Here is a 23,051-nt window from a genome sequence, read left to right as displayed (position 1 = left end):
AAGCCCTTCCTGTTACTGTACTTTCTTCTCTTTGTTTCACTTTTAGAAAGTAGGTCTTATCTTGAACAGAAGTCTGTAATATATGAAACCTTCCGTTGGTGTCCTTCCTGGTGGAAAATTCGTTGGCTTCCTCTTTATAGAGAGTCAAAAGCATAACTGACAAATGTGTCCTACGTCAGGTAGGCTCTGCTGGTGTGAAGCTGCTGTTTGATCCTTGGGGGAACCTTCCAGGGCCCTGAGGGTCCCACAGCGCAGAACTCAGAGCTCACTGTCACCAAACCTGCCTTTCTGCAGGCTGTCATTGATGATGGAAACATGGATTTTCTGAGCTCTCCTGACTTGATGCAACATCAGATCAATGTAATCAGTGCCTGTGAGGTCTTGTACACACCTCGGGTATTGTGCACAGCCCCCTTGTTTGCATGGGGTTTTGTAGGCTGGGCACGGGGCTTGCGCGGTCCGGGGGGGGCCCAGGCTGTGAGCAGAGGTGCTGGAGGTGGCTGGCTGTGGCTGTCCTGTGTGTGTGAGGGGACAACAGGCCTGAGGGATCAGCAGAGTTGTTGGCAGAGGACCAGCATTGCCCAAACTGCTTTGCTGGCCTCCCCCACCGTGCCAGTGTACAGCTGTCCCCACAGTCCACGGTCTGAGCTGAGCCACCCCCTGTGCAGAGGGACAAGGAACACAAGGGGGGCAGAGCTGCAGTGCAGGCTGGGTGATGGTGAGGCCTGTGACTGTGCTGTCTGTTTCAGGAATTTCAATTTTGCCGGCCCGGGAGGTGTGCCAGGGGCTCAGTAGCCTGAGCACTGCACCCTGCAGCGTTTGCAGTCAGGGTGCTCACCTCAAAGGAGGACACATACTCTTCCTCTCTGACAAGAGGCACCAGCTCCACCTTCTCCTGTGCTGGGTGAAGCCTCTCTGAATTCCCAGCAGTGGTGTGGCTGAGTAAGGATCAGCCTTACTGCCAGAAACACGGGTGCAGTCCTGCCGTGTCACTCCCTGCTGCTGCTCTCGTGTCGCACCGGCTCTGCCAGCGTTCAGGCTGCATGTTACAGCTTGCTGCTGCTGCAGTGCTGTGCAGAGCTGCTGAACGGGCCTGCTCTTGGGGAAGGATTCCTCATCATGTGAGCGCTGCTGCTGCAGGGGGGCAGAAGGCAGGTGAGATTTGGAGACCCTTGTATGGAAGCATCGCACCCTCGGGTTCAGGCTCCAGAGAGGGTCATGAGTCCTGTCTACCCTTCCCAATCTTGAGGACACTGTCTGCCCCCATTTGTTTTTGTCACACAGTGCCTCAGCTCCGTACTAGTGCTGAAAACAGTTGAACTGTCTCAACAAATGAGCGCTACCCTGGGATGGCAAAATGGCTTTTTGTGCCAGGTGAAGTATAAGATGGGGTCTCTTGTATGCCTGACTCTACCTGAGTGTCCCCTTGCAGAGCTTGGGGGAGACAGGTGAGAGCAGCAAGATGGTTCCTGTCCAAAGACATGTCATTTTGTGCAAGAAATTGTTATAAAATGGGAAATGAGGTAAAAACAATGACAACTGTGAGCATCTTTGTCATGAATCTGTCACTATTGATGTTGCTGGCCGGGAATGCCCAACTCACAGGTGTTGATGAGCTGGACAGCAGGTGCAGACTGAAAAAGGCAGAAGCATAGACTTTGGGGAGGTTGCCCTAGGTTTAGTTTAGGCTTTGTAAGGGCTCACAACTGCAAGCCCCTGGATGACTCCTGCAGAGGTGCCTTGTGCTCCTTTGTTCTCACAGGTGCACCTGCCAGTGTGGACAGCCAGATGGAACATGGTGGTGGTGACAACCTTGAGCTGTTTGGCCAGCCACAGTGACACCAGGGAGGAGGTGAAGGGTCGATGCCCAACAAGAAACCCAGGGCCATGAGCTATAGCAGTGCTTCAGGCTGCATCCTCCAGCCTCCCGCTCTGACGGTGCAGGTCACAAAAGGACACATTTTTCACCAGAGACCGAAACCACATTTTATTTTTGCCACTTCCACACACTCAGGAGGCTGTGCCTGGTCTGTGGTCACACTGGGCCAATCCCCCATCCCTTCTGACTGAGCCTGGACACCTTACCAAGGCACATCCCAGGCCCAGGAGCTGACCCCAGCCCAGAAGCCTCATACGCTGTTGCTTCCAGTTCTGCAGGCTGCCAAAAGCAGGGAGAATTGATCAACAAGAGGAAAGCCTGGGCTGTTAGATGGTTATGCTTTTAGACAGTTATGCTTTGCCTTGCAAGCCAAGGGTGTCTCAATTTGCCAGGAAATGGGTGGGCTCTACTGAGCCCCTGTGAGGGGCCAGGAGCTGGGTTTCCTGGGTGAATGGCATGCACGGAGCCCACAGGAATCACTGGGAGCCTTCCTGTTCAGGCCAGTGGGCTCAGAAACAGGCTTCCATAACCAGCCCCTCTGCATCACCTTGTCCTTCAGCCCTTAAATTTCCCTTATTCCTTTGCAAGCAAGCTTGGATCATAGCGTCTGCCTGCTTCCAGCCCTGGGCATGTTCCTGGCTTACAACAGCAGGGAAGGAGCTTGAGACAAGGCACTCACATGCTGCCTCCAGCGCGGTGGGCGCTGGCCGGTAGGCTTTCCTGAGCTGTACAGGTTTTTCTTTGTTTCACAAAGCTGCAGAACTTATTAAGCTGCTGAAGTCTAGCACAAGCTGAACTCTAAGGAGCCTGTAGTCACACCCACTCCTTTTCCCAGAGGAGTGATGCTGCCTTGCATCTCTCCAGCATGAGCAGAAGGGGCTCGCCTGCTTTCCACCAGCTCACTCGTGCTCAAAGAACTCGTGGCAAGCGGCAGTGACCATGGCAATGAAGGCCACAAACTCCTGGAAGTCGCACTCAGCGTCCCCATCGCTGTCCAGTGCCTCCATGACTTTGTCCACAGTCTCTTGGTCTTTGATTTCCTGAAGGGATAGAAATAGGCAGCCAAAGCTGGGGAGGACCAGAGTGGGACCCAGACAGTAACATGTCCCCCCTTCTCCGGTGCTCTCGTGGCTGAATCTCTGTTCAGACACATCGTTTCCAGTCTGTGTTGGGGCACTGCCCTGTGCCTCTGGGAATTGCAGCCACAGCTGTGCTGCTGGGAAGAGACCTCTTGAGCCCCTTGGGGCGAGGCTGTCTCCCCATCTCAGGGAAGGAAATTTCCCTAGTATCCAACCCACACCCCAGCCTGCCATGCAGGCTGTTGCACTTGTCCTGCTGCTCTGCAGAGCTGGAGCAAATGATTTAGCACCCTGATGTGTGGATAAACCACTTCCCCTGCTCTTGCTCCCCGTGGGAGACAGAGTTAGCGGAGTGCGGAGGCTGCTTAATGCCACCTGAGCCCAGCCAGGCGAGCTGTGAGGAGGACAATACTTACACTGAGGAAATGGGTCAGCTCATTGTTAATGAGCTCCTTCAGTTCTGATTTCTTCAGCTTGTGCTTGTCTCCCTCCTTGCCGGAGTACTGGTGGAAGGCATCGATGATGGCGATCATGCCCTTCTCCAGCTCAGACATGGTAACGGCGTGGCCCTGAGGTCAGAGGGGGCGATCAGGACATTAACCTGGGCAAGCTCCAGCAATTCCTTTTGCTTTGGAAGCACAGCCACCTCGATCAGCAAAACCGGACCCCGTGCTTAAAGCATTCTGCTGGGAAGGACTGACAGAAGCTCTGGCTTCAGGGGAAAAGCTTATGAGAGACTGTGACTCTGTTTTCAGGGGCTCTCGAGAAACGCAGAGCCACAACACGAGGAGAGGGACAGGTAAGGGTTCATTTTGCTCACAGAGCTTCAGAACAGTTTTGCTGTCCCCTCTGTCACAGGCAGCCTCGCCTACGCCTTTGTCTGCAGGCCTGTCTCCAGCCGAGCAGTCAGGGGAACCAGGCAGGAGCCAGTTTTGATGAGTGCCAGTAGGACGAAATAAGCATCTCTCTAACCTCCCTCCTCCCTCACTTGATCTGGTGACCCTCCTGGGACCGATAATCATTGGGATTGCAGCGTTTCCTGTAGATTTCACAAACAGACAGACAAACCAAAAAGGGAGAGATGCAAAACCACCTTCCCAAAAGCTGGGAAAAAAAACTAATGGCACTCTGTTCGTTCATACCCCACAGGTAAAATGTTTCCTGCCCCGTGACCTGGCTCCTGTTTCTCCACCACAAGGCACTGAATCTCATCCCACCGCCTTATTCTCCAGCTGACTTCCTCCCCCATGCAGCAGTCAGTGTCCAAACAGAAGGACTGTTTCCGATCAGGTAGGAAATATTCTCGAAGCACTTCATGCGTGCATTCTAAGAGCCCTTTGCATGCTCACGACCTGCCTCCTTCCCCGTCCGCAAGGCTGAGGAGTGTTTCAGCTCCTCACCGGCTCCGCAGCGCTCGGTGCCCCGGCGCTGCCCCCGCCCGGCATCCCCCGGCCTCTCTCACCTCCCTGCTGCCGGCGGGGCTGTGGCTCAGCGATGGGCGCCCCGGGGCTTCGCTGCCTTCTTATTGCGGAGGCGGGGAGCCCCTGGAGCCAATGGCAGGCGAAGGCGGGGGTGTCCGGGCCGGGCTCCGGGCCCGCAGTGCTGCCCGCAGTGGCGCTGACCCGCGGCCAGCCCACGGCCGTCCACGTGGGAGCCGCTGTGGCCCTTTGTCCCTTCACTGTGCACCCCTGAGACTCGCCCGACCGCGTCTTCTCTGCCCCCTCCCCGTGCCTTTGCGAGGCAATCACGATTGTATCGGGCTCTCAGTGCTTGATGGACAGGGCTGGCGGCAGCAGCCGCCCCTCCCGGATCCCTGCCGGTGTGCCTGCCATACCCCGGCGAAAAGCTGCTTGGAGGGGCCGTGGGTTCTCATACGGCTGTCACTCGTCCAGTGACTGTGACACCACCCTTGTGACTGGGGGGGCAGGAATCTCCTGCCTGCGTGTACCCGCTGTCCGTGTCGCAGCCACGCGGGGGGCTCCCAGGTCCCGGGCCAGCCCCAGCAGCCACCGTTAACCGGCATTATATGCACTTCTGTCTAAACCCAAGAGCTGGAAGTTTCCTTTCCACCAGAGATCTCCCTTTCAGGCTTGTACACAGACCCGATGGAGGTGACGCTGTGTGGGGACTGGCAGGCAGGCCAGCAGGGAAGGAGGATGTGGAGGGCAGTAAGTGACAAACAGCAAGAGCAGCAGGTGACAAACAGCAAGAGCAGCAAGCAGCATCTTTCACCTAGACTGTTCTCGGTGGCACAGGACAAGCAAATGGTTAATAAACACAGAGAACATGCTGAAGAAAGCAAGTTTCACTGTATTTCACTGCGAAGTCACGCTGTTTCCCAGGAATAAGATGGTATGAGCCAAAGTTGAAGCTGTCTGATGTTACTGTTGTGGCATGTTGCCATTTACACCTTTTTCAGTTCAGGACTCGATCTGGCACTCGATCAGTAACTGCTTTATGTCGGAGGCCTTTGCTGGATTTCAGGCTCAGTGTGACTCAGAACGCGGCACTCCTGCTAACTAAGAAGACGGGTGAACAGTGCCCATGATGAAGAGCCCATTTTGTTGCCACACTCAGCTCCTGCAGAGAAATGTGGAAAGGGTAAGAGCCTTATATATATGCTTGGGGGGTGGGATGAAGGTCTGGACCTCTTAAAAAAAAAAAAATTCCCTTTGAAGAGGCAAGACCAGGTTGCTGGACAGACACATTTCCTGGCAGTTCCTGCGTTCCCCAAATCTACTGAGACACCACCTACCATGTTACTTAAAAACTTTTTCATGTACTGGTGTGAAAGAAACCCATCTACATTGATCATTTGTTTACATCAGCTCATGGAAGCTTTTGTAACAGGTTCAAACACTGGTTTGGGAAAAAATAATTTCCCTAGCATTAAGTCTGAGTATGTTGACTCTAAATATTTATCTGGCCCCTGAAATTCTTGCATTTACGGCATTGCAAACTACACCAGTTATCTGTGCTCTGGTTGGACTGTCAGGGACAGCAGGGATGCTTTTAGGCAATGGTGTTTCTAGTGCAGAGGTAGTTTGTCAACAGTCTTGCACTATTTGATTTTTTCCGTGGATATTTGCATTCATGTAAGAGCTGGCTATAAATGGGGCTCTCTGTCAGCAGGAAAGAAACACTATTTTTCTCTGCTGATGGCAATTTGATCTGGTAGATCTGTTAGCTCGGTTCTTAGCCAAGAAATGCATTAAAGCACATAATTTCTAGTCAGAGATGAGGTCCTAGCTCAGCTTCTTTAAACCATTTTCTGATGTCATTCTGGAAAGTGACCTTTCATTAAAATGGAACAGAAAAATTAGCATTTGACAAATCAAAACGCAAACAGTCTTGAAATACCCTTCCCTGATGATTCTTACTGTTCATTTCACCCCCAAATCATTCTGACTTCTCTATTTTACAGGTGTGGTCTGGAATGATCTGCTGATAAGTGGGAAGGAGCAGTAGGATCAGGTAGGAACACCAAAAACCTTGCTCCTTTCCTGACTCTGCTAATGAGCAGCTCCAAGGGACTTCCCTGATCCTTGTCCAGGCTCATATCCTGGCAAACACTGGTCTCCTGGGTCATCCCTGACCCAGCCAGTGACAGTCCAGGAGGTCTGGGCATGGGTGGGGGGCTGTGAGCTGGCTGTGCTTTCAGCCGCTTCTGTTATTTTAAAATTCATGTCCTGATCTTTGATCAGGAGTGTGACCTTGGGGCTCCTTTCCTCAGAGTCAGTGCTTCCTGGCCAGCACTTTGGGCTGATGTGTTTAAAGAAACAAGGGGGTTTTACAGTGCCCAAGGCCGAGCAAAACACTTCAGCCCTCTGCCTGTCTCCCTCTCTGTGGTAAAACACAATGTGGGCTCTTCATACCAGGCTCAGAGAGACAAGCCAGCCTGTTTCTTTGTCTCTCTGATGTGTGTGGCGCCAGGCTCTGCCAGACTAGAGACAAAGGCCAGCAGTCATTGAATTGGGAGAAAAAAGCAATGAAAGCAGTGGAATTTGGGTGGGAGGGTGAAGAAGCTGCTTCTGCCTCTGTAGCACTCACAGTGCCAGCACAGAGAGCAGTGTTGCAGGGAGCAGGTTCCCCAGCTCTGTCCATGGGCACTGAGTCCATGTCTGAAGCTACAAACCCAGCAGCCAGAGGTGAGCTTGTTCCTGGCTGAGCTCAGCTGAGGGCCAGACATAGAAAAACTTGTATAAAAATAATGCTGAGATAACAGCAGTTTGGCAATTATTAAAAATTTTGGAGGCAGGCAGGTTGTATAAAGACAGAAAAATAAATCCAAGAGGTTCATCTTCCACCACAGCCTTTAGACAAACATTACCATAAATTATCTAGAGATTTTGGCATCTGCAAGGAAGTGGAGATGCTTACATGAAGCTCATCTCAGCAGATTCATTACGACAATTCTTTTTGTCTTAAACCAAAAATAAGCCTAGTTTATAAAATAAATACCAAATTAATTCTTTAATTCACAAATAAAATTACTGCATCCTTTCCAAATAATCCCTGAGGTGATGCTGGACATGAGTGAAGAGCTATTTGCTAGCAGAGGAGCAATTTAAATTCGACTTGTAGTGTGCATGATATACTATAAGTATTAAGTATTATAAGTAGTAAGAGACAGGCTTGTTTCTGTCCTGGGATGCTGATGGGTGCCACATTTGGGAGTAGCTCTTTCATCCCTGGGCCCCCTGAGGTCCCTAGGAGTGGCTGTGCCAGGCAGTGCACAGAGGTGGAGGGGGTTTTCCACCAGCTGAGCTTGATCTGGTGTCGCTTCTGTGGCATGAGGGAAGCCAAGTCACTCTGAAAAGCAGCAGAAAGAAATCTTATCACTCCATTTAACAAAGTCCATGATAAATTCGCACCCTCACACATACACAAATTCCCAGCCCTTTCAACACAGCAAGTACAGCATCTCTGGGATTTACACCCCTGTGTGCCTGATGGCGTTTGTAGCTCCTTTTCGGAGCCTTCCTGAGCCGAGGGGCTTTGAAGGGCTAAAAACATGAGCTGGGTACCCAGGTTTGTTATTGCCATTAACGATGGGAACCACTGGCTGGGCTTTGGGGGTGCAGGGAGGTGGGGGCAGTCGCTCTGGGGGTTGGCGCTGTCCCCCAGAGGGACGGGAGGGCTGTCGGGGTGTGCAGTCTCGGGCAAGCAGCGCGGTCCGTGTGGCCGGGTCGGACGTTCAGGACACGGATTCCGCCCCCCCCTCAGCCGGGAATGGCGGGCGGGGCGGGAGGAGCCGTGAAGGGACGGCCGGGGGCGGGGCTTCCGCCCGGCCTCGCGCCCCCATTGGCTGCCGCCCTGTGAGGCGAATGTGGGACTGCAGGTAGCTCCGGCGCGGCCCCGGCGGCGGGAGCGGACCGGGACCGGGACCAGAGAGCGGTGATGGCAGCGGGCCAGCGGGTTTTTGGGTCACGGTGGTGGAATCGGGATTGGGCGCGACGGTGGCGGCGGGCAGCGCGGTCCATGGGTGGAGCGAGCGGTGGCGAACCGCGGCTCAGGGTTGCCCGCGTGTCCCATGGGCGGTTTCGGAGGCGGGGCGGCCCTGCGGCGCTCGGCGGCGGCCACGGAGCTGCCGGCCTGCGCGCTGCGCTGCAAGGTTGGGCGCAAGCGCTGGCTGTCTACCGGGCGAATGGCGATGGCGATGTCGAGAAGCCGCGGGCGCAGAACGGCGCTGGAGCAGCACAGCCTCGGGCTGGACACGGTGCCGAGGGCGCCGGGCGGGGCGCGGGGCCGCTCCCGGGCCCGCCGCCTGAGGTGCCGCTGTCTCCGCGCAGGGCGCGGCGCTACGGGCGCTGCCGGCGGCCGACTCGGCCCGGGAGGCAGCCCGCGGGGATGCGGTACTACGCGCCCCTGCAGGCCGAGGATGGGCACTGGGCGGGCGACTTCCTGCTGCCAGGTAGGCCTGGGGCACCTGCCCGGGGGTGGGTGTGTGCAGTTCGGCTCTGTACAGTGCCGGCCCGTCTGGTCCTCCAGGTCTCCTCATCACCTGCCACACGGCCAAAATCCAGCTGCCGGAGGGGTTCCGGAAGGAGATGATACGTTACCTGCGCTCTGTGCAGCTGCCGGACGGAGGCTGGGGCTTGTGAGTAGCAAAGATGCTTCTTTGAGGGATGGCCTCTCCAAGGTCCAGCACTTGGAGCTGCTGTCAGATGTGCCCAAGCTCAGGGAGGGGGGCTCGGCACCTGTGATAGCTCTGGATGGTTGGACTTGGTTTGTGCAGCACTTCAGGTACTCTGTTTGTCACAGAGATGGCCAGAGCATCAAGTCTGGCCATATCTCCTCTGTGTCACTGTATGCCAAAGCATCGTGTGCGACTGGGTAGTGCAGAACAATGTTTCTTCCTGGATTAGTTGGGTCCCCCTTTTTCACAGTAACCCCTGTCATTCCACTTCACCCTGACACAGACAGCCCTGCGCAGTGGGTTATGCCTGGCTAATGCCAATAGCTGGCTAATGGCCGTGGTGTCTCTGTATATGTGCCTGACAGGCATGTGGAAGACAAATCAACGGTGTTTGGCACAGCACTCAACTACGTAGCACTGAGGATCCTGGGGCTCGGACCGGATGACCCTGACGTCGTGCGGGCCCGTGTCAACCTGCACAGCAAAGGTCAGCCATGGGGCTGGGACACTGGTCAGAGAGGTCTGGCTGGACCTGAGGGCTACATGGAACATGAAGGGCAGCATAGAACATGGGGGGCTGCCAGGTAGTGGAAGTACTGTTGCTCCTGCTTGCCCTTGGTGGCACCTGTGTTTTCAATTAGTGGTGGGAAGCTGTGTTATGTTTCTGTACCATTGCCTGCTTGCCCTGTTTGAGGACGTGTGTCCCAGCCTGAGTAGTGTGTTCCCAAATATGGGGAGAAGTGGGCCCTGTGATGGGGAAGAAAGAAGGGAGCTGGTATGGCTGCGTTAACCCTGTAAGCTGATACTGTTCTCTGCAGGAGGTGCTGTGGGAATCCCTTCCTGGGGCAAGTTCTGGCTGGCTGTCTTGAACGTTTACAGCTGGGAGGGAATGAACACGCTTCTCCCAGAGATGTGGTATGTGCCCCCCTCGCTGTGGAGGGAGGAGATGTTGTCAGTCCTACCGCCAGCCTCGACCCAGAACTGTCTCAGGCACTGGTGTTTGCTGGGATAACTCCAGCTATGGTCTGGAACTAGAGGTGGTCAGGCTGCTTGTCAGCTGGGAGCCAGCAGCAGGCCGGCCAGTGGGTGGATAGCACTGAACACTGCACCCAAGGGAGGTGCCAGAGCTCAGCCCAATTAGCATTACCCACAGGATCCCTGATACATCTGTGCGCTCCCTGCCTGTCACCAGTATCTTCTGGCCAGCCAGAACTGGGCCTTTAGCAGAGGGGACAGCCACATGTAAGGCTACCAACCCTAACCCTCACTTGTACCCTCTCTGGGCCTCTCAGAGGGCTGCTGGGTGTCAGAGAGGGAAAGTGTGTGACATTACCTCTGGGGGAAATCAGGGGCTGCACAGGACCAAGGGCTGCTGGTGCTTTGTCATCAAATGCCAGTAGCTGTCAGTCTGGGCCTCTGCCTTCAAAGTCCCACATGACTGAACTGGCTTCTCCCCTCCCTCTTCTCTGAGCTCAAGGTCCTCCTTGCCCTCTGTCATCTGGGCCAGGAGCAGTGTCTGCTGGCCCTGGTGTGGAGGGAGCACCCCTGCTGGGGGGATCTCAGCAGGATCAGGCTGTGTTTATATCCCCTGGTGCAGGGGACAGGAAAAGGTGTGCCCTGCTCTGGGAATTCCACACACCATCTCTCCGTGTTGCCCTAGGCCCTCCTTGTTCCTCACAACCTTCTCTGTTGCAATCAGGCTGCTTCCCACGTGGTTCCCAGCCCACCCATCCCGGCTCTGGTGTCACTGCCGCCAGGTTTACCTTCCCATGAGCTACTGTTACGCCAAGCGTTTGTCAGCAGAAGAGGATGAGCTCATACGGAGCCTGAGGCAGGTAAGGAAGGAGCTGATCCTCCTGGGCAAGGATACATGGCTCCACGACTGCCTGCTGCGCTTGGCCATGTCCTTGTGCGCCGGCCTCTGGCTTGCGAAGCGGCATCTCTTATCCCTGCGTGGTCACTCTGTCAGACAGCAGAGTAACTGCTCCTGGGTGCTTGCTCCCAGCTTTCCAGGCTGATGGCCTGTGTTGTCTCGTGCCAGGAGCTGTACGTGCAGGACTATGCCAGCATAGACTGGCCAGCGCAGAGGAACAACGTGGCTGCCTGTGACGTGTACACCCCGCACAGCTGGCTGCTGGGCGCTGCCTACGGTGAGCGCGGGGGGCCCTGTCCCCTGCCACTCTCTGCTGCTGCTCGTGCAGCTGAACCTGCCTTGCACCATGGGGGCTCTTCAGGGTCTGCTGGCAGCTACTGCTGTACGCTCTGGAGACATGGATTATGTGATCCATGGACTTCTCCCTCCCTGAGAGCATCAGGGCCTTGTGCCCAGATCCTCGGGCTGCTCTGGGGCAGAGCAGTTCTGTGCTTCCCTCAACTGGTCGTGGTGTGAGCCAGGGTGCAGCCTGCCACAGCAAGTGAATCTGGCTGCACGGGGTGGGTTTTTGTTTTCATTGCATGTCCCTTTCTTCTCCTGTAGCCATCATGAACGTGTATGAAGCCCACCACAGCACTCACCTGCGGCAGCGAGCCATCACAGAGCTGTACGACCACATCAAAGCTGATGATAGATTCACCAAGTGCATCAGCATCGGACCAGTAGGACATATGCTGTTAATCCTTTAAATATCTCGCCCTTTGTTATTTAGGGACCAGCTTGTGCCCTTCCCCAGAGCTTTGCATTTGTGGCATGTAACCAATAATCACCAGATCTTGCTTAACTCCCGATCTTTAAGAGCGTAAGGCCAGCAGGGCACAGGAGATGCAGAGAGCATGGGGATAGCTGGTGAGGGGTACCTGTCCTTGAGTTCCAGAGAAATGCTGTGAGGAGAAGCTCTGGAGTAATGTCATGGCACCTGCCCCACTAACTCAGCTATGCTGGGTGATGGAGCCATTGGGATCAAGGCCGGGACAACCTCTGGATGGCTTTGTGCTGAGTGGGAGGGATCTATGTCTCTGGGGCTGGAAGGAGCTCTGTCCAGAGCAATGACAGTGCTCCTTGTGGCAGATTTCCAAGACGATCAACATGCTGGTTCGCTGGTTTGTGGATGGGAAGAACTCCCCAGCTTTTCAGGAGCATGTTTCCAGGATCCCGGACTATCTCTGGTAAGGGCTGAGTGTGACCCTCCTGGCACGGCACAGGGCTCTGATCCCTGTGGATTAAGCACACCGGGGCTGCCGACCTGCTTCCTGGTGCTCCTGCTGTGCCTGTGCTGTATCACTGTGCTCTCTTCTCCCACAGGCTGGGCCTTGACGGCATGAAGATGCAGGTGAAGTGCTGTAGGAGTTCGTCTATGACTGAAGGGACCAGGGCGTGCTGGGGCAGCCCATGGAGTAATGGGATAGCGTGTTCATCCCGAGCCTGAGCTCCTGGCACCTCACCTCTGGTGCCTGATGGCCTTCTCTGTCTCACTGCCACTTCCACCAGCTGTGCCAGGAGGGAATAGTGCCTGTCCTGCTGGTTTGCCTCTCTGTGGCTGTGAGCTGAGGGGGCAGCTCTAGGCCTCCATTTCCTTCATTCCCACAGGCTCTGGGAGAAGGGAAGAAGAAAGCCAGGCCCCTGATCCTGCATGTGGTCTGAGCTCTGCTTCTCTCAGAGCCGTTGTGTCCTGCTGCTCCTTAGCGCTGGCCAGAGCTCCTGCCTTGGCTGTGCACAGAGCAGGCTGAAGCAGCTGTCTTATTTCCTGTTCTCTTGCTGTCCCTTTACCTACTGCATCTGTCCCCTCTGTGCCAGCATATCAGCTGTGATGCTGAATGGCATAAAACTGAGACACAGGGTGGAGGCAGCTAGTGGGTGTGATGTGGGAAGGATATGCTGCCCCATAGACCCCACATCTGGGTCAGGGTGCTGGCTAGCACCTGCCTCTCACTATCAACATTCTCTCTTGCAGGGCACAAATGGATCCCAGCTCTGGGATACTGCCTTTGCCATCCAAGCCTTCTTGGAGGTAATGCACCCTGCAGTGCTACGTGCTGCCTTGGGAAAATGTTTTCCTCTCACATGTCCCCGAATACCAGAGCTCCTGCTATGCACTCTGTTGGAGCTCTGCTGTGTCAGTTCTGGCCTGGCATCCTGTGACTGAGCTAGGCAAACATACATCTGCTCAGAGCATGTTTGGTGGCCACAGCTCCTTGTTGAGTGCTGACTGTGTGCCTCTTTTTCCAGGCAGAAGCTCAGGAGATGCCTGAATTCACATCCTGCCTCCAGAACGCCCATGAGTTCCTCAGGTTCTCCCAGGTGAGCAGAGCCCTTTGGTGGGCTGGTTGTGCACACTTGGCTTCTGCTCAGAACCCTGTTTGACGCATCTGTTGCCTTCTGAAGAGCTCTTCTGAAGGGCTGGACTAGAGAAGTTCTAGGGACAACCTCCTGTTTTCTGCTCCCTGTTTTCAGGGAACCATCTTTGCAGCTTGGTGAGGACCTTGGCTAGGCCCAGGGATATTTGGGTTGGCTGCCTGAGCTTAGAGAGGCTGCAAAACTTAAAGCTTAGGCTTCTTTGCCTTTCGTCCTCTCTTTTACCAACACATTTGAGGCACCATTCTGGGAAACCCAGGCCCCTTGGCTAGTGACTGTATGAGCTCAGTTCTGCTGGCCAGGCCAGTGGCTCAAGGTGGGGGTCACTGTCACCAGCAGCTTGGTGCAGATGCAGTCAGTCTTGTTCACAGTGTTGCCAATGGGAGCATTCAAAGCAGATGGTTCCCTGGCAGGAAAGCTTCCAAAGGGGGGGACTTTAGCAACATTTGCTTAAACCAGGCCAAAAGGTGATTTCTCTTGAGCACTCTCTGCTCCAGAGCTGACCTCTGTCTGCTTCCCTCAGTGAAAGACAGGTGCTGTGCACTTGCACATTGTTCTGCACCTGCAATGGTTTCAGCCTGTGGTCCTGCAGCCAGGCACTTCCAGGCTGCCCTCACTTGTTTCTTGCCTCCTGCAGATCCCGGAGAACCCACCTGACTACCAGAAATACTATCGCCATATGAACAAGGTACGGTGACTGGGACTGATCTCCAAAGGACTTGTGACCAGGGTGGGGATTTGGGCAGGGGGGACAGGAATGAGGGGCAACACTTACCCCCCTACAAGGTCAGGGGAAGGTGCTGAGCTCACCTGATCCATTTCCAGGGTGGCTTCCCCTTCAGCACGCGGGACTGTGGCTGGATTGTGGCAGACTGCACAGCAGAGGGGCTGAAGGCGGTCATGCTGCTGCAGGAGAAGTGTCCCTTCATAGCCAATCTCGTGCCCCCCGAGCGCCTCTTTGATGCTGTGAATGTGGTAAGTGCTGCAAAAATTAGGGCCAAGGGAAATGCAGACAGGTAAACCTGTAAGAGAAGTCAAGGCCTGAGTGGTTGTTAGATCTGGTGTTAGATCTGGTTAGATCTGAGGCCTGGTGTGGCAACACTCTCTTGGCTGTGATACAGAGCTGCCTATGTAACATAATGTGATGTGATGGCCTAGATTGGGCCTGCCTGTCCCTGTGGATTGAGACCTTGGTTGTCTGCCAGCCCCATAGACCTGTGGGTCTGACTTTGTCCTCATACCTGGGTTGGGGGCCAGACTGGGGTGGTACTGCCTGTGAGCTAGTCCCAGCTCTTCTCTGCTTGTCTGGGCAGTTGCTGAGCATGAGGAACTCGGATGGAGGCTTTGCCACATATGAAACCAAGCGAGGAGGCCACTTACTGGAGATGCTGAACCCCTCGGAGGTGTTTGGTAAGGGGAGCTGTGGGGGCTGGTTTTTCTGCCCATTGTGAAGGGACAAAGTGGCCTGGCCTCCCCATGCCCAGTGGGTGTCTGATGTAGGATCAGTGTGCTGTGGGTCTGAGGGAGAGGCTGGCAGCAGCTGACCCGCAAAGGGGCTGTGGCACTGATCCCCTTCACCCGCTGGCAGGTGACATCATGATCGACTACACGTACGTGGAGTGCACGTCGGCTGTCATGCAGGCACTGAGACACTTCCAGAGCAAGTTCCCTGAGCACCGAGCCCTGGAGATCAGGTGAAGCTCTCAGATGAGAGCTGGGCAGGGGAGAAGACAGGCTACACTTCTCAAGATGCCTGCCATGGCCTCTTGGCACAGCCCCTGCTGAGTCCTGTTAGGGGTCTTGCCTGGATCTCTACACTGGCATGGGGCAGCCCCGGTGGTGGCCAGCCTGGATACTGGTGAATTCTCCAAACTAGAGCACCCTGCAAGAGTCTGGGGCCCCGCCTGTCCCAAGGAGCAAGGCATAGACTGTTTGGGATCAGGCTGGGAGAAACTGGTGGAGATCTGTCTGCCTCTTGACTTAGCAATTGTCTTGCTCTTGCAGCCAGTTGCAGGCTGGGTCCCTGCTTGCCAATGCCATGAGGCAGAGAAGCCCCAGCTGGGGCACATACACCCACGTTATACCTACATATATCCTGAACCATGTAGCTGCCTGTCTGCATGCTTTTGCCTCTTGTGCCCTCCAATAATGGGACCCATCAAAGCCTCAGTGGGGCTGATGGAGCTCCCAGTGAAGCAGACACTGAGTTTGAGCTGCTTTTGAAGTGGGTGGCTTCTCTTCTGTCCAGGGAGACTCTGCGGAAGGGCCTGGATTTCTGTCGCAAGAAGCAGCGAGCGGATGGGTCCTGGGAAGGGTAAGCTGTATTCTCAGTGCCCACTTTTCTTCTGGCTGCCCCAGAGTGAGAGGGATCATGATGGCAGGCATTCCTGACTGGTAGGATCTGTGGGAGGAGAAGCAGGGGCTGATCCTCCTCTAGCTGCTGTGCTTTGCTCTCCATTACTCTCCCTGCAGCCCAGGTGGAGCAGGTACCTTGTTCATTGCACAAGACCCTGAGAAGCCTTGGGGGTCAGGGTGGTTCCAGTTCTGCTGACACCTGGGTTAGCTGGGAGCAGGTGTGGTGGGACTGGACATGGTTGTGCCATAGGGGAAGGCAGGCTGCAGCTCTGTGCCTGGCTCTCTGCTGTTCTGTGAACACAGCCATGTCACAGCCTCCCTCTTCCTGGGTCGCACCCCTGACAGTGCTGCTCTCCCCTTCCTCCTAGGAGCTGGGGGGTTTGCTTCACCTACGGCACCTGGTTCGGTCTGGAGGCGTTTGCCTGCATGCAGCACACATACCGTGATGGGTGAGAAGGGGCTGTCTGGGTGCCCTGCCCCTACCTGCCTCCTGGGTCAGGGCAGGACTCCATGGTGGGGCTAGGGGGATGCCCTTGCTGTGCATGGACTCTCCTGCCTCAGGGACTGCTTCTTCCAGGAGCAATATGGCCAGGGCACTCACTGTGGGCACAGCTTCTCTTTACAGCTGAGAACCGTGGGTGCCCAAATGCTCCCTGTCCCCAATCCTGTCTTGACTCTGTGCCCCATCCCTGCAGGGCTGCGTGCCGAGAGGTGGCCCAGGCCTGCCAGTTCCTCCTCTCCAAGCAGATGGCAGATGGTGGGTGGGGAGAGGATTTCGAGTCCTGCGAGCAGCGCACGTATGTGCAGAGTGCTGAATCACAGATCCACAACACCTGCTGGGCCCTGCTGGGGCTCATGGCTGTCAGGTAGGAGCAGCCTCACCTGGCTCCGAGTGCTCAGGGAGATGGGAGATGCAGGCTGTGTTGGGCCTTGGGCTTGGCTGGTGTGGGCCAATGCAAAGCAAAGGTTTTGATCACAACTACAGGCCTCCAGCCTGGGAAAATGTTCTGGTGTCCTAGGATTGTGGGGGGCCCTTTCCAAAGCATTCAGCATGCCTGGGACAAGCTTGGGGCAGCCTGGAGGTGGTTGAGTTCCCCAAGCGCATGGATGGGTGTTGCAGACAGTTGGGATGAGGGTGCTCACATCTCTCTTGTGCTTTGCAGGTACCCTGACATCGACGTGCTGGAAAGAGGCATTAAAGTGTTGATTGATAAGCAGCTGCCCAATGGGGACTGGCCTCAGGTACATCTTTAGTCTTCCCAAGGCGTTCCTGAACACCCTGCAGTCCCGTGTCACTCATACCATTCTGCTCTCTGCTTCTCTCCTAGGAGAACATTGCCGGGGTGTTCAACAAGTCGTGTGCCATCAGTTACACTGCGTACCGCAACGTCTTCCCCATCTGGGCGCTGGGCCGGTTCTGCCGCCTGCACCCTGACAGCCCCCTGGCTGGGCAGCTGCGAGCTGGGCTGGGGCCCTGGGGAGGGGCAGGGCAGGCTGGGCAGGAAACCGTGTCTGCCTGAACCTAGGCCACTGGGGCTGCCAGGGCCTTGGACTTGGCTTGGGTACTGGTGGCTGTGTGGGACCACGGGGGTGTGTGCTGCGTGGGATGTCTCAATGCTGACCTTAGCATGTGGACTGCTCCCTCTGCCAGGGAGGGGTGCTGCCCTGGTGCTGCAGAGCCTCTGCTTGCTGTTGAACCTCTTCTAAACATTCCCTTTTTAAGGTTTTTCCCAGGTATATTCTCCATCCTGGGATGGGGAGTGAAGTGCCTTTTCAAACCATTTGGAAGATCTTAGAAAGCTGCCAAGCTGTGTTGTGTTCCACGTCTGGACAGACTCTCATCCTGAGTAGAGCAAGTCTGCCTTTATCCTCCCAGGCTGGCTGTCTGTACCAAGAGTGTGGGATTTGGGGCCTCGCCATAGTGCCCAGTATTATGATGGGGGACCCCTCACAATCCCTGCTGAGCTGGGCTCTGTACTGTGGGTGCCAGTGACAGCTTTTAAAGCACTGTCTGGAGCCTGTGCCGGGAGGGGAAGGGCACCTGTCCTCCCCCACGTGTGGAAAAAAGGAGTGCTTCACTCAATTTTCTTATGGTTTTGTCCCCCAGCTGATGGCATCTGGCTTCCCAGCACCTCAGAGGTGAAGTCACCACCATTGTTCCCACTTTGGAGAAGGGGCAGCTGAAGCAGGAAGCCCTGAGGTGGTTGGCATCAGGGCACAGCCTGGGCCCCAGGGCTCCAGCCTTCCCCCAGCACAGCAAGTGCCTCTGCTCAGGCCATGGTGCCATTGGACATTCATAGCCAGAGCTGGAAGACTGACAGGTTAATAAATTGCTAATGGTGAGGCAAGAGGATTTTAACTGTGTTGTTCTCCTTACTGTCTGCCCAGTGTGGGTCCCAAGCAGAGGGGAGCTGGCACAGCAGCCTCATGTCACCTGGCTGGGGTTCCCTGTCCCCAGAGATATGAGCATCATCTCCACCAACAAGCAAATCATGCTGGGAGTCTGTGCCTCTTCAGATGCTTTTGGCCCCAGAAAAATATAATGAAGGAAGCAGCTGGCTAAAGGGGAATGATCACTTCCTTTATCCTGCTCCTTACACTTGTGCAGATAAGCAGGATAGAAAAGCCTATTTAAATAAATTCAGCTCAGGCTGTGTCGACAGCCCTGGTTGCCTTTTCCAAATTCTGGACACCTTTACACCTGCCTGTGAGATTACTCTGCATTTAAATTTCTTCTTGCTGAAACTGAATTATTCAAGTGTAACACTGTGATGTGTCTTGAGAGGACATGATTGTTTGGGTTTCACCTAGCTCTCGGCTTTAACCAAACTAGGGTTGCCTTGCAAATTTTTTAACCGTAAAATGCTTAATGTAATTAATTTTCTGTCCTCTCTTGGAATTCCAGGAACTCTTTTTTCAGTTCTTTCAGTTTCAGAGCAGGAAAATGTTCCCTCTGCTTTGCAGTGGGGGACTCGTGGTGAGTAGCATTACATCACATACAGCAGAGATGCTGGGCAGCAAATAGATGCTCTCCAAAGGTAAACCAAACCTGTTAGCTTAGGGGTTCAGGCTGCACTTTGTTTTTGTCTTGTTTCTGAGTGAGAGATTATAAAATTTGCAAGGTAGTGTTCAAGTTCAGTACAGTACAAGACTGTAATTATGATTCCTAAATAGAGTGTGAAAGCTGTTTTCCTCTGCCTGAGCTAAAGGCCATTTAAATGGATTTTAGGTCTTGATGGTGTTTTTTCATGTTTTAAAGCTGTCTTAGATACTCCTGTGAGTTGAAGCCTTTTGGCAGTCAGCTCAGTTTTCTCAGGTGTCTGATGAGTGGGTCCCTGGCTGAACCTGGACAATGACATGACTTAGCTGAAATTACATTCTTGGGGTACTGGTATCTTAAATACCAACTGTGAGGTGCTCTGGTGTGTCATGGCTCAAAGGCCAGGCTGCTCACAGGCTGGGACACTTGGTTCTCTAGTCTCCCTTTCATATTCAGCACACCAGAACAGGAATGTATTATAGTTGCTGAGGTTTTCTGAATGTTGACTTTCCTCCCTCACACCCCGAGATACCCCGGCCTTAGGGTTACTGTGTGATGGTGATTTCTAAATCTGTTTTTTTACATAAGAACAGACAAAGTAAACAACAGCACCCAAGAAAGAGCTGATGGCCCCCTAGCCCCAGAACTTCAGGCTTTTGACTTCCAGGAACCCCTGCTTTTTAAGGGAATTACAGAAGAAAACCCTTAGGAATATTTTGTGCAAGGTTGCTATCTTGCCTTTCATTTACAACAAAGAAATCAAGCTACATTTGAATGTTAACTTACTTCCTCCTTTTTTTGCCTATCAGTTGTTCCCAGCCACAACTGGTGAGATATATTTCTGCACTTCTTTCACCTGTTATCAGAGGCTGAGCTGGTCTTAAGTCCTTCTCCCCATCAGCCTAGTTGGGTGTCCCTGTGCTCTGCATTTTGTCCTAAGGAACATCTGTGGGTTTAGGGGTGAGGATCATTTTGGAGCTGATCCCTTGCTAAGGGAGAGCCAGGATTATAACAGAGGTGGTTCTCAGCAGGTGCTCTGGGCACCTGTTTAAAAGAACAGGCTGTGGGCCTTATTGGGAAGGAATGTTTCTTGTTCTTTGTCTGTTGCTCTTCAGGGTGGTGCACAGAGTGGTATTAGGGTCTGGAGGGGATGGGATGGGACCTGCTGAGATTCCTGGGAATCATGAACTTGAACTTAGCTGTCTTGAATGAACCAGACACACTTCTCTGGCACTCCCTGAAACCCGAGAGCTGGACAGCTGCAGGTTTTCCTGGTACTCTCTTTGTGTCCCACATCCTTTCTGGCGAGCGCTGAGGATGTGGCTCCCCACCAAATCTGAGCTGATCTCTTTCAAGGGAGGTGACATCCCAGAAATGGAGGGGGGACACCCTGGCTGAGCTCAGCTCAGAAATCAGGGGGGAACCAGAGCTGAGCTCAGCCCAGAGCTGGGCATGACCTCAGCTAAGCACAGCCCAGAGCTGGGGGGGGGCGTGCCCTTGCTGCCCTGGCTGCTGCAGGGCCCTTGGAGCAACCTGGTCTAGTGGAAGGTGTCCCTACCCATGCCAGGGGCGTTGGAACTGGATGAGCCTTAATGTCCCTTCTAACCGAAACCGTTCTGTGATTCTATCAGGAGAGGGACAAGGAAGGAGGAGGCTGCTCAAAACTTCTACTCCACAGGATCCCCTCTGGGCAGGAAGGCTTCTGTCCCCCCAGAACAGTCACGGTTGTTTTGGCAAGGAGGACAAAGAAGAAGGAAGCTGCTGGCTAGCCACCCCTTCTACCCTATAGGATCCCTTCCAGGCAGGAAGGCTCTCGTTCCCCAAGGACAGGAACTGTGTTTTTCATTATTTAAATGATTCCCTTCTTTCACTACTTTGCTAGACAAAGTAAACTGTAGATAGATGTTGGCAGCCAATTTTGTCCATACCTCAAAGCAATTCAGTAGGAATTGTCCCCAAGCCTTTCCAAACTTCTGTGAAATCCCAGCCATAAGCAGCTGTGAGCTGTGTTCATATAAAACAGTGAACCCTCTCTGTGCTTCTCACCTAACAAAAGGAACACACAGGAAAACGTGTATCTTAATAGTGTTAAAATCTGCTCCAAGCTGCAACTTTGGACTGAGCACATGCAGGAGAGATCAAACAGATACCGGATATATTCAGTATAATTCTCATTTCATGGAAACTGTTTCCTCCAGGAATACTCTGACACTCCTCCCAGGGATCTCCTAGAGTGTTTTGATCTCTGATTTCAGGACCTGAGATCCCAGGTGTCAGCCCCACACCACTCCCAGGATGCTACCTGAGGTGATTTTTCTCCTTTGGAAAAAATCCCAGCTCCAGAATCTATGAAAGGCTCACCCAAGGCATCTCGTGGAGTCTTTTGATCTATGGTTTTGGGACCTGTGATCCTGGGTGGCAACTCCAGCCTCCTCCAAGAAAGTTTCCTGAGATTATTTTTCTGGTTTGGGGAAATTTGTTTCCGTTCCTCAGAAATTGTAGCTCATGACACAAAAAGAGAGACACAAATGCAGACCAGTGTTTTCATGCTATAAAAAGAGCCATTCCATGACTCTCAGACTCCATGACTTTATGGCCGGGGTTGGAAGGTTTGTCTGCCAAAGCATCCTGCTCATTGGCTCGTCCTGTGCATCCTGGAGAGATCCAGGTAGGCCTTTTTGGCAGCTGGGCATTAGCAGAGCTTAAACTGGGGGCAAACTCAGCTGAGATACCCTGTGAGGTGCTGTATGCTCCTCTCTGCTGCCACGGGAGGGTTTTTCTGGGTTGAGGGTGATCCTAGGGGTGTGAGGGGGTGCCACGTGTACACAGGCCAACCAGTCCTGTTCCCCTGGGTCCCTGCAGTGCCCCCCAGCAATCCTGCCTCCGTGTGTGGATGCTGGCCAAGGCTGGGCTGCAAGTGAGGTAGTTGGTTATAAGCTTGCCTGGAGCTCCATGTCAAGCCCAGTGGTGTTCCTTCAGGACATAGCAGTGCTGAGGGGTCTCCTCTAAGCCTCTTGTGGCACAAGTTGCTTTCTTGTGGAATGTTCTCTGTTACTGGAGAGTAATGAGGGAGCTGGAGAAAGAGCTCGGTAGCTGCTTTGGATCACTGACCAGCAGTCCTGGTTAAGTGGAGAGACTTGCCAGTTGCTTGGAAATGAGCAAATGGAAGGCCCTCGTGCACGAAGGGTGGGAAGGATGATGTGGGGAACTACGGGCCTGGCAGCCTGCCCTCGGTACCAGGGAAGGTGGTGGAGCAGATGATCCTGAGTGCCGTCCCTGGGCATGTGCATCTCCTGGAGGGTGGGAAGGCTCTGCAGAGGGATCAGCCAGAGATGCTGGGGCGGGGTGGGTGTTGAGGGGTTCTGTGGGGATGTTTGGGAGGATTTGGTGTTGTTGGGAATGTTGGGGAGGGAGCTGTGTGGAAGGTGAGAGGCCTGGGCTGAAACTGGATCCAGTTTGAAGGCAGCCTCTGTGGTTTTGCAGAGCTTTGGTTATGGAGGGCAGAAGGAATATCTAGGACTCTTTCTGTCAGTGGTCCTGGTTGTCATCCAGGGCAGAAGAGGGGAGAGCTATACTTTACTGGCCACTTATCTACCTGTACTGGAGGGAGGATTAGTGTTTTTTGCAATATCCCTCTTTGTGTGAGGTGCTTTTGTAACACTGAGTGAACTTCCATTCCTTGAAAGCTTTTATACCTTAATGAAATTCTTATGGTATTAGCTCTTAACAGAAAAGTGTTTGAAAACCAAACAATATCCTACTTATTTATTTATTTTTTCCTCAGTTTAGTGTTTATTTTTTGCAGTTGACTCTCAATGGACCCTGTTAAGGCAAAGGAGTTGCTGGTTTGGGGTGGGAAGCAAACTTGCAAATCTTTAACCTTTCCAGTTTGTGCCAATGAACTTGGGAAGTTTGCAGCTTGATTTGACACTTCTTGTGTTGAGCAATGGAAAATAATGTGGATTCCTGGTTTCCTGAATTTAGGATTATCAAAGGCCAGATTCTTCTTTGCCTTCACAGAAAAGATGTTTTTGTGCTGCAGGTCATCACTTGCATGCAAAAATCATTCCTGGAGGAAGCAATAGCTTCTGCCTTCTGACAGCTGCCAAGCACTGCCACCAATTGCTCCAGCTGCCGCTCCCAACAGCCCCCTGCAAGAGCACAGACATCAGTGCTCATTGGCTTTGGCTGCCCTGTGGCAGAGAAGTCCCCCAGGGGCACAGCTCTGTGGGGCAGGAGACAGCCCTGCCAGGACTGGGGGCGGTGGCAGG

At 53.9% G+C, this 23,051-nt stretch overlaps 2 protein-coding genes and 1 long non-coding RNA gene across 4 annotated transcripts; 2 read left to right on the top strand and 1 right to left on the bottom strand.

The window, feature by feature from the left end:
- Window positions 1-1,974: 1,974 nt before the first annotated feature.
- Window positions 1,975-4,507, bottom strand: S100B (S100 calcium binding protein B). 2 transcript variants are annotated; one of them, XM_008920671.3, is made up of 3 exons: window positions 4,421-4,507; window positions 3,375-3,527; window positions 1,975-2,919 (listed from the first exon to the last, which is right to left on the bottom strand). In XM_008920671.3, the coding sequence occupies exons 2-3, from the start codon at window positions 3,510-3,512 to the stop codon at window positions 2,779-2,781; spliced, it is 279 nt and encodes a 92-aa protein (XP_008918919.1). In that variant the 5' UTR covers window positions 3,513-3,527; window positions 4,421-4,507; the 3' UTR covers window positions 1,975-2,778. The 2 variants fall into 2 exon arrangements, with proteins under 2 accessions (XP_008918919.1, XP_017927154.1); XM_018071665.1 differs by having other exon boundaries at window positions 4,359-4,436.
- Window positions 4,508-5,249: 742 nt separating this feature from the next.
- On the top strand, window positions 5,250-6,482 carry LOC112841051. Its single transcript, XR_003212695.1, has 3 exons — window positions 5,250-5,310; window positions 5,378-5,559; window positions 6,383-6,482. It is a non-coding gene; the product is annotated as an uncharacterized LOC112841051 (long non-coding RNA).
- Window positions 6,483-8,808: 2,326 nt separating this feature from the next.
- Window positions 8,809-18,099, top strand: LSS (lanosterol synthase). Its single transcript, XM_018071646.3, has 20 exons — window positions 8,809-8,872; window positions 8,950-9,058; window positions 9,463-9,584; window positions 9,916-10,012; window positions 10,797-10,932; window positions 11,139-11,247; window positions 11,574-11,692; window positions 12,102-12,199; window positions 12,336-12,363; window positions 12,985-13,041; window positions 13,260-13,331; window positions 14,023-14,073; window positions 14,211-14,360; window positions 14,699-14,795; window positions 14,974-15,079; window positions 15,634-15,699; window positions 16,109-16,189; window positions 16,436-16,606; window positions 16,904-16,982; window positions 17,069-18,099. Exons 1-20 carry the CDS (start codon window positions 8,809-8,811, stop codon window positions 17,258-17,260), a joined length of 2,004 nt encoding a protein of 667 aa, XP_017927135.2. The 3' UTR covers window positions 17,261-18,099.
- Window positions 18,100-23,051: the final 4,952 nt, after the last annotated feature.

Source organism: Manacus vitellinus, unplaced genomic scaffold, assembly GCF_001715985.3.
Source record: "Manacus vitellinus isolate BGI_N305 unplaced genomic scaffold, ASM171598v3 scaffold_20_pilon, whole genome shotgun sequence".
Classification (NCBI taxonomy): Eukaryota; Metazoa; Chordata; class Aves; order Passeriformes; family Pipridae; genus Manacus; species Manacus vitellinus.
This window is presented reverse-complemented; position numbering and strand designations above follow the sequence as displayed.

Bases quoted from the DNA above. Each gene is read 5' to 3' on its own strand.
- S100B (XM_018071665.1), bottom strand. From the start codon at position 4,403: ATGCCGGGCGGGGGCAGCGCCGGGGCACCGAGCGCTGCGGAGCCG. The intron at 3,528-4,358 runs GTGAGGAGCTGA...CTCTGACCTCAG, and splicing joins CACCGAGCGCTGCGGAGCCG to GGCCACGCCGTTACCATGTC. The intron at 2,920-3,374 runs GTAAGTATTGTC...CTATCCCTTCAG, and splicing joins AGCTGACCCATTTCCTCAGT to GAAATCAAAGACCAAGAGAC.
- LSS (XM_018071646.3), top strand. From the start codon at position 8,809: ATGCGGTACTACGCGCCCCTGCAGGCCGAGGATGGGCACTGGGCGGGC. The intron at 12,200-12,335 runs GTAAGGGCTGAG...CTTCTCCCACAG, and splicing joins AGGATCCCGGACTATCTCTG to GCTGGGCCTTGACGGCATGA. The intron at 14,361-14,698 runs GTAAGTGCTGCA...TTGTCTGGGCAG, and splicing joins TCTTTGATGCTGTGAATGTG to TTGCTGAGCATGAGGAACTC.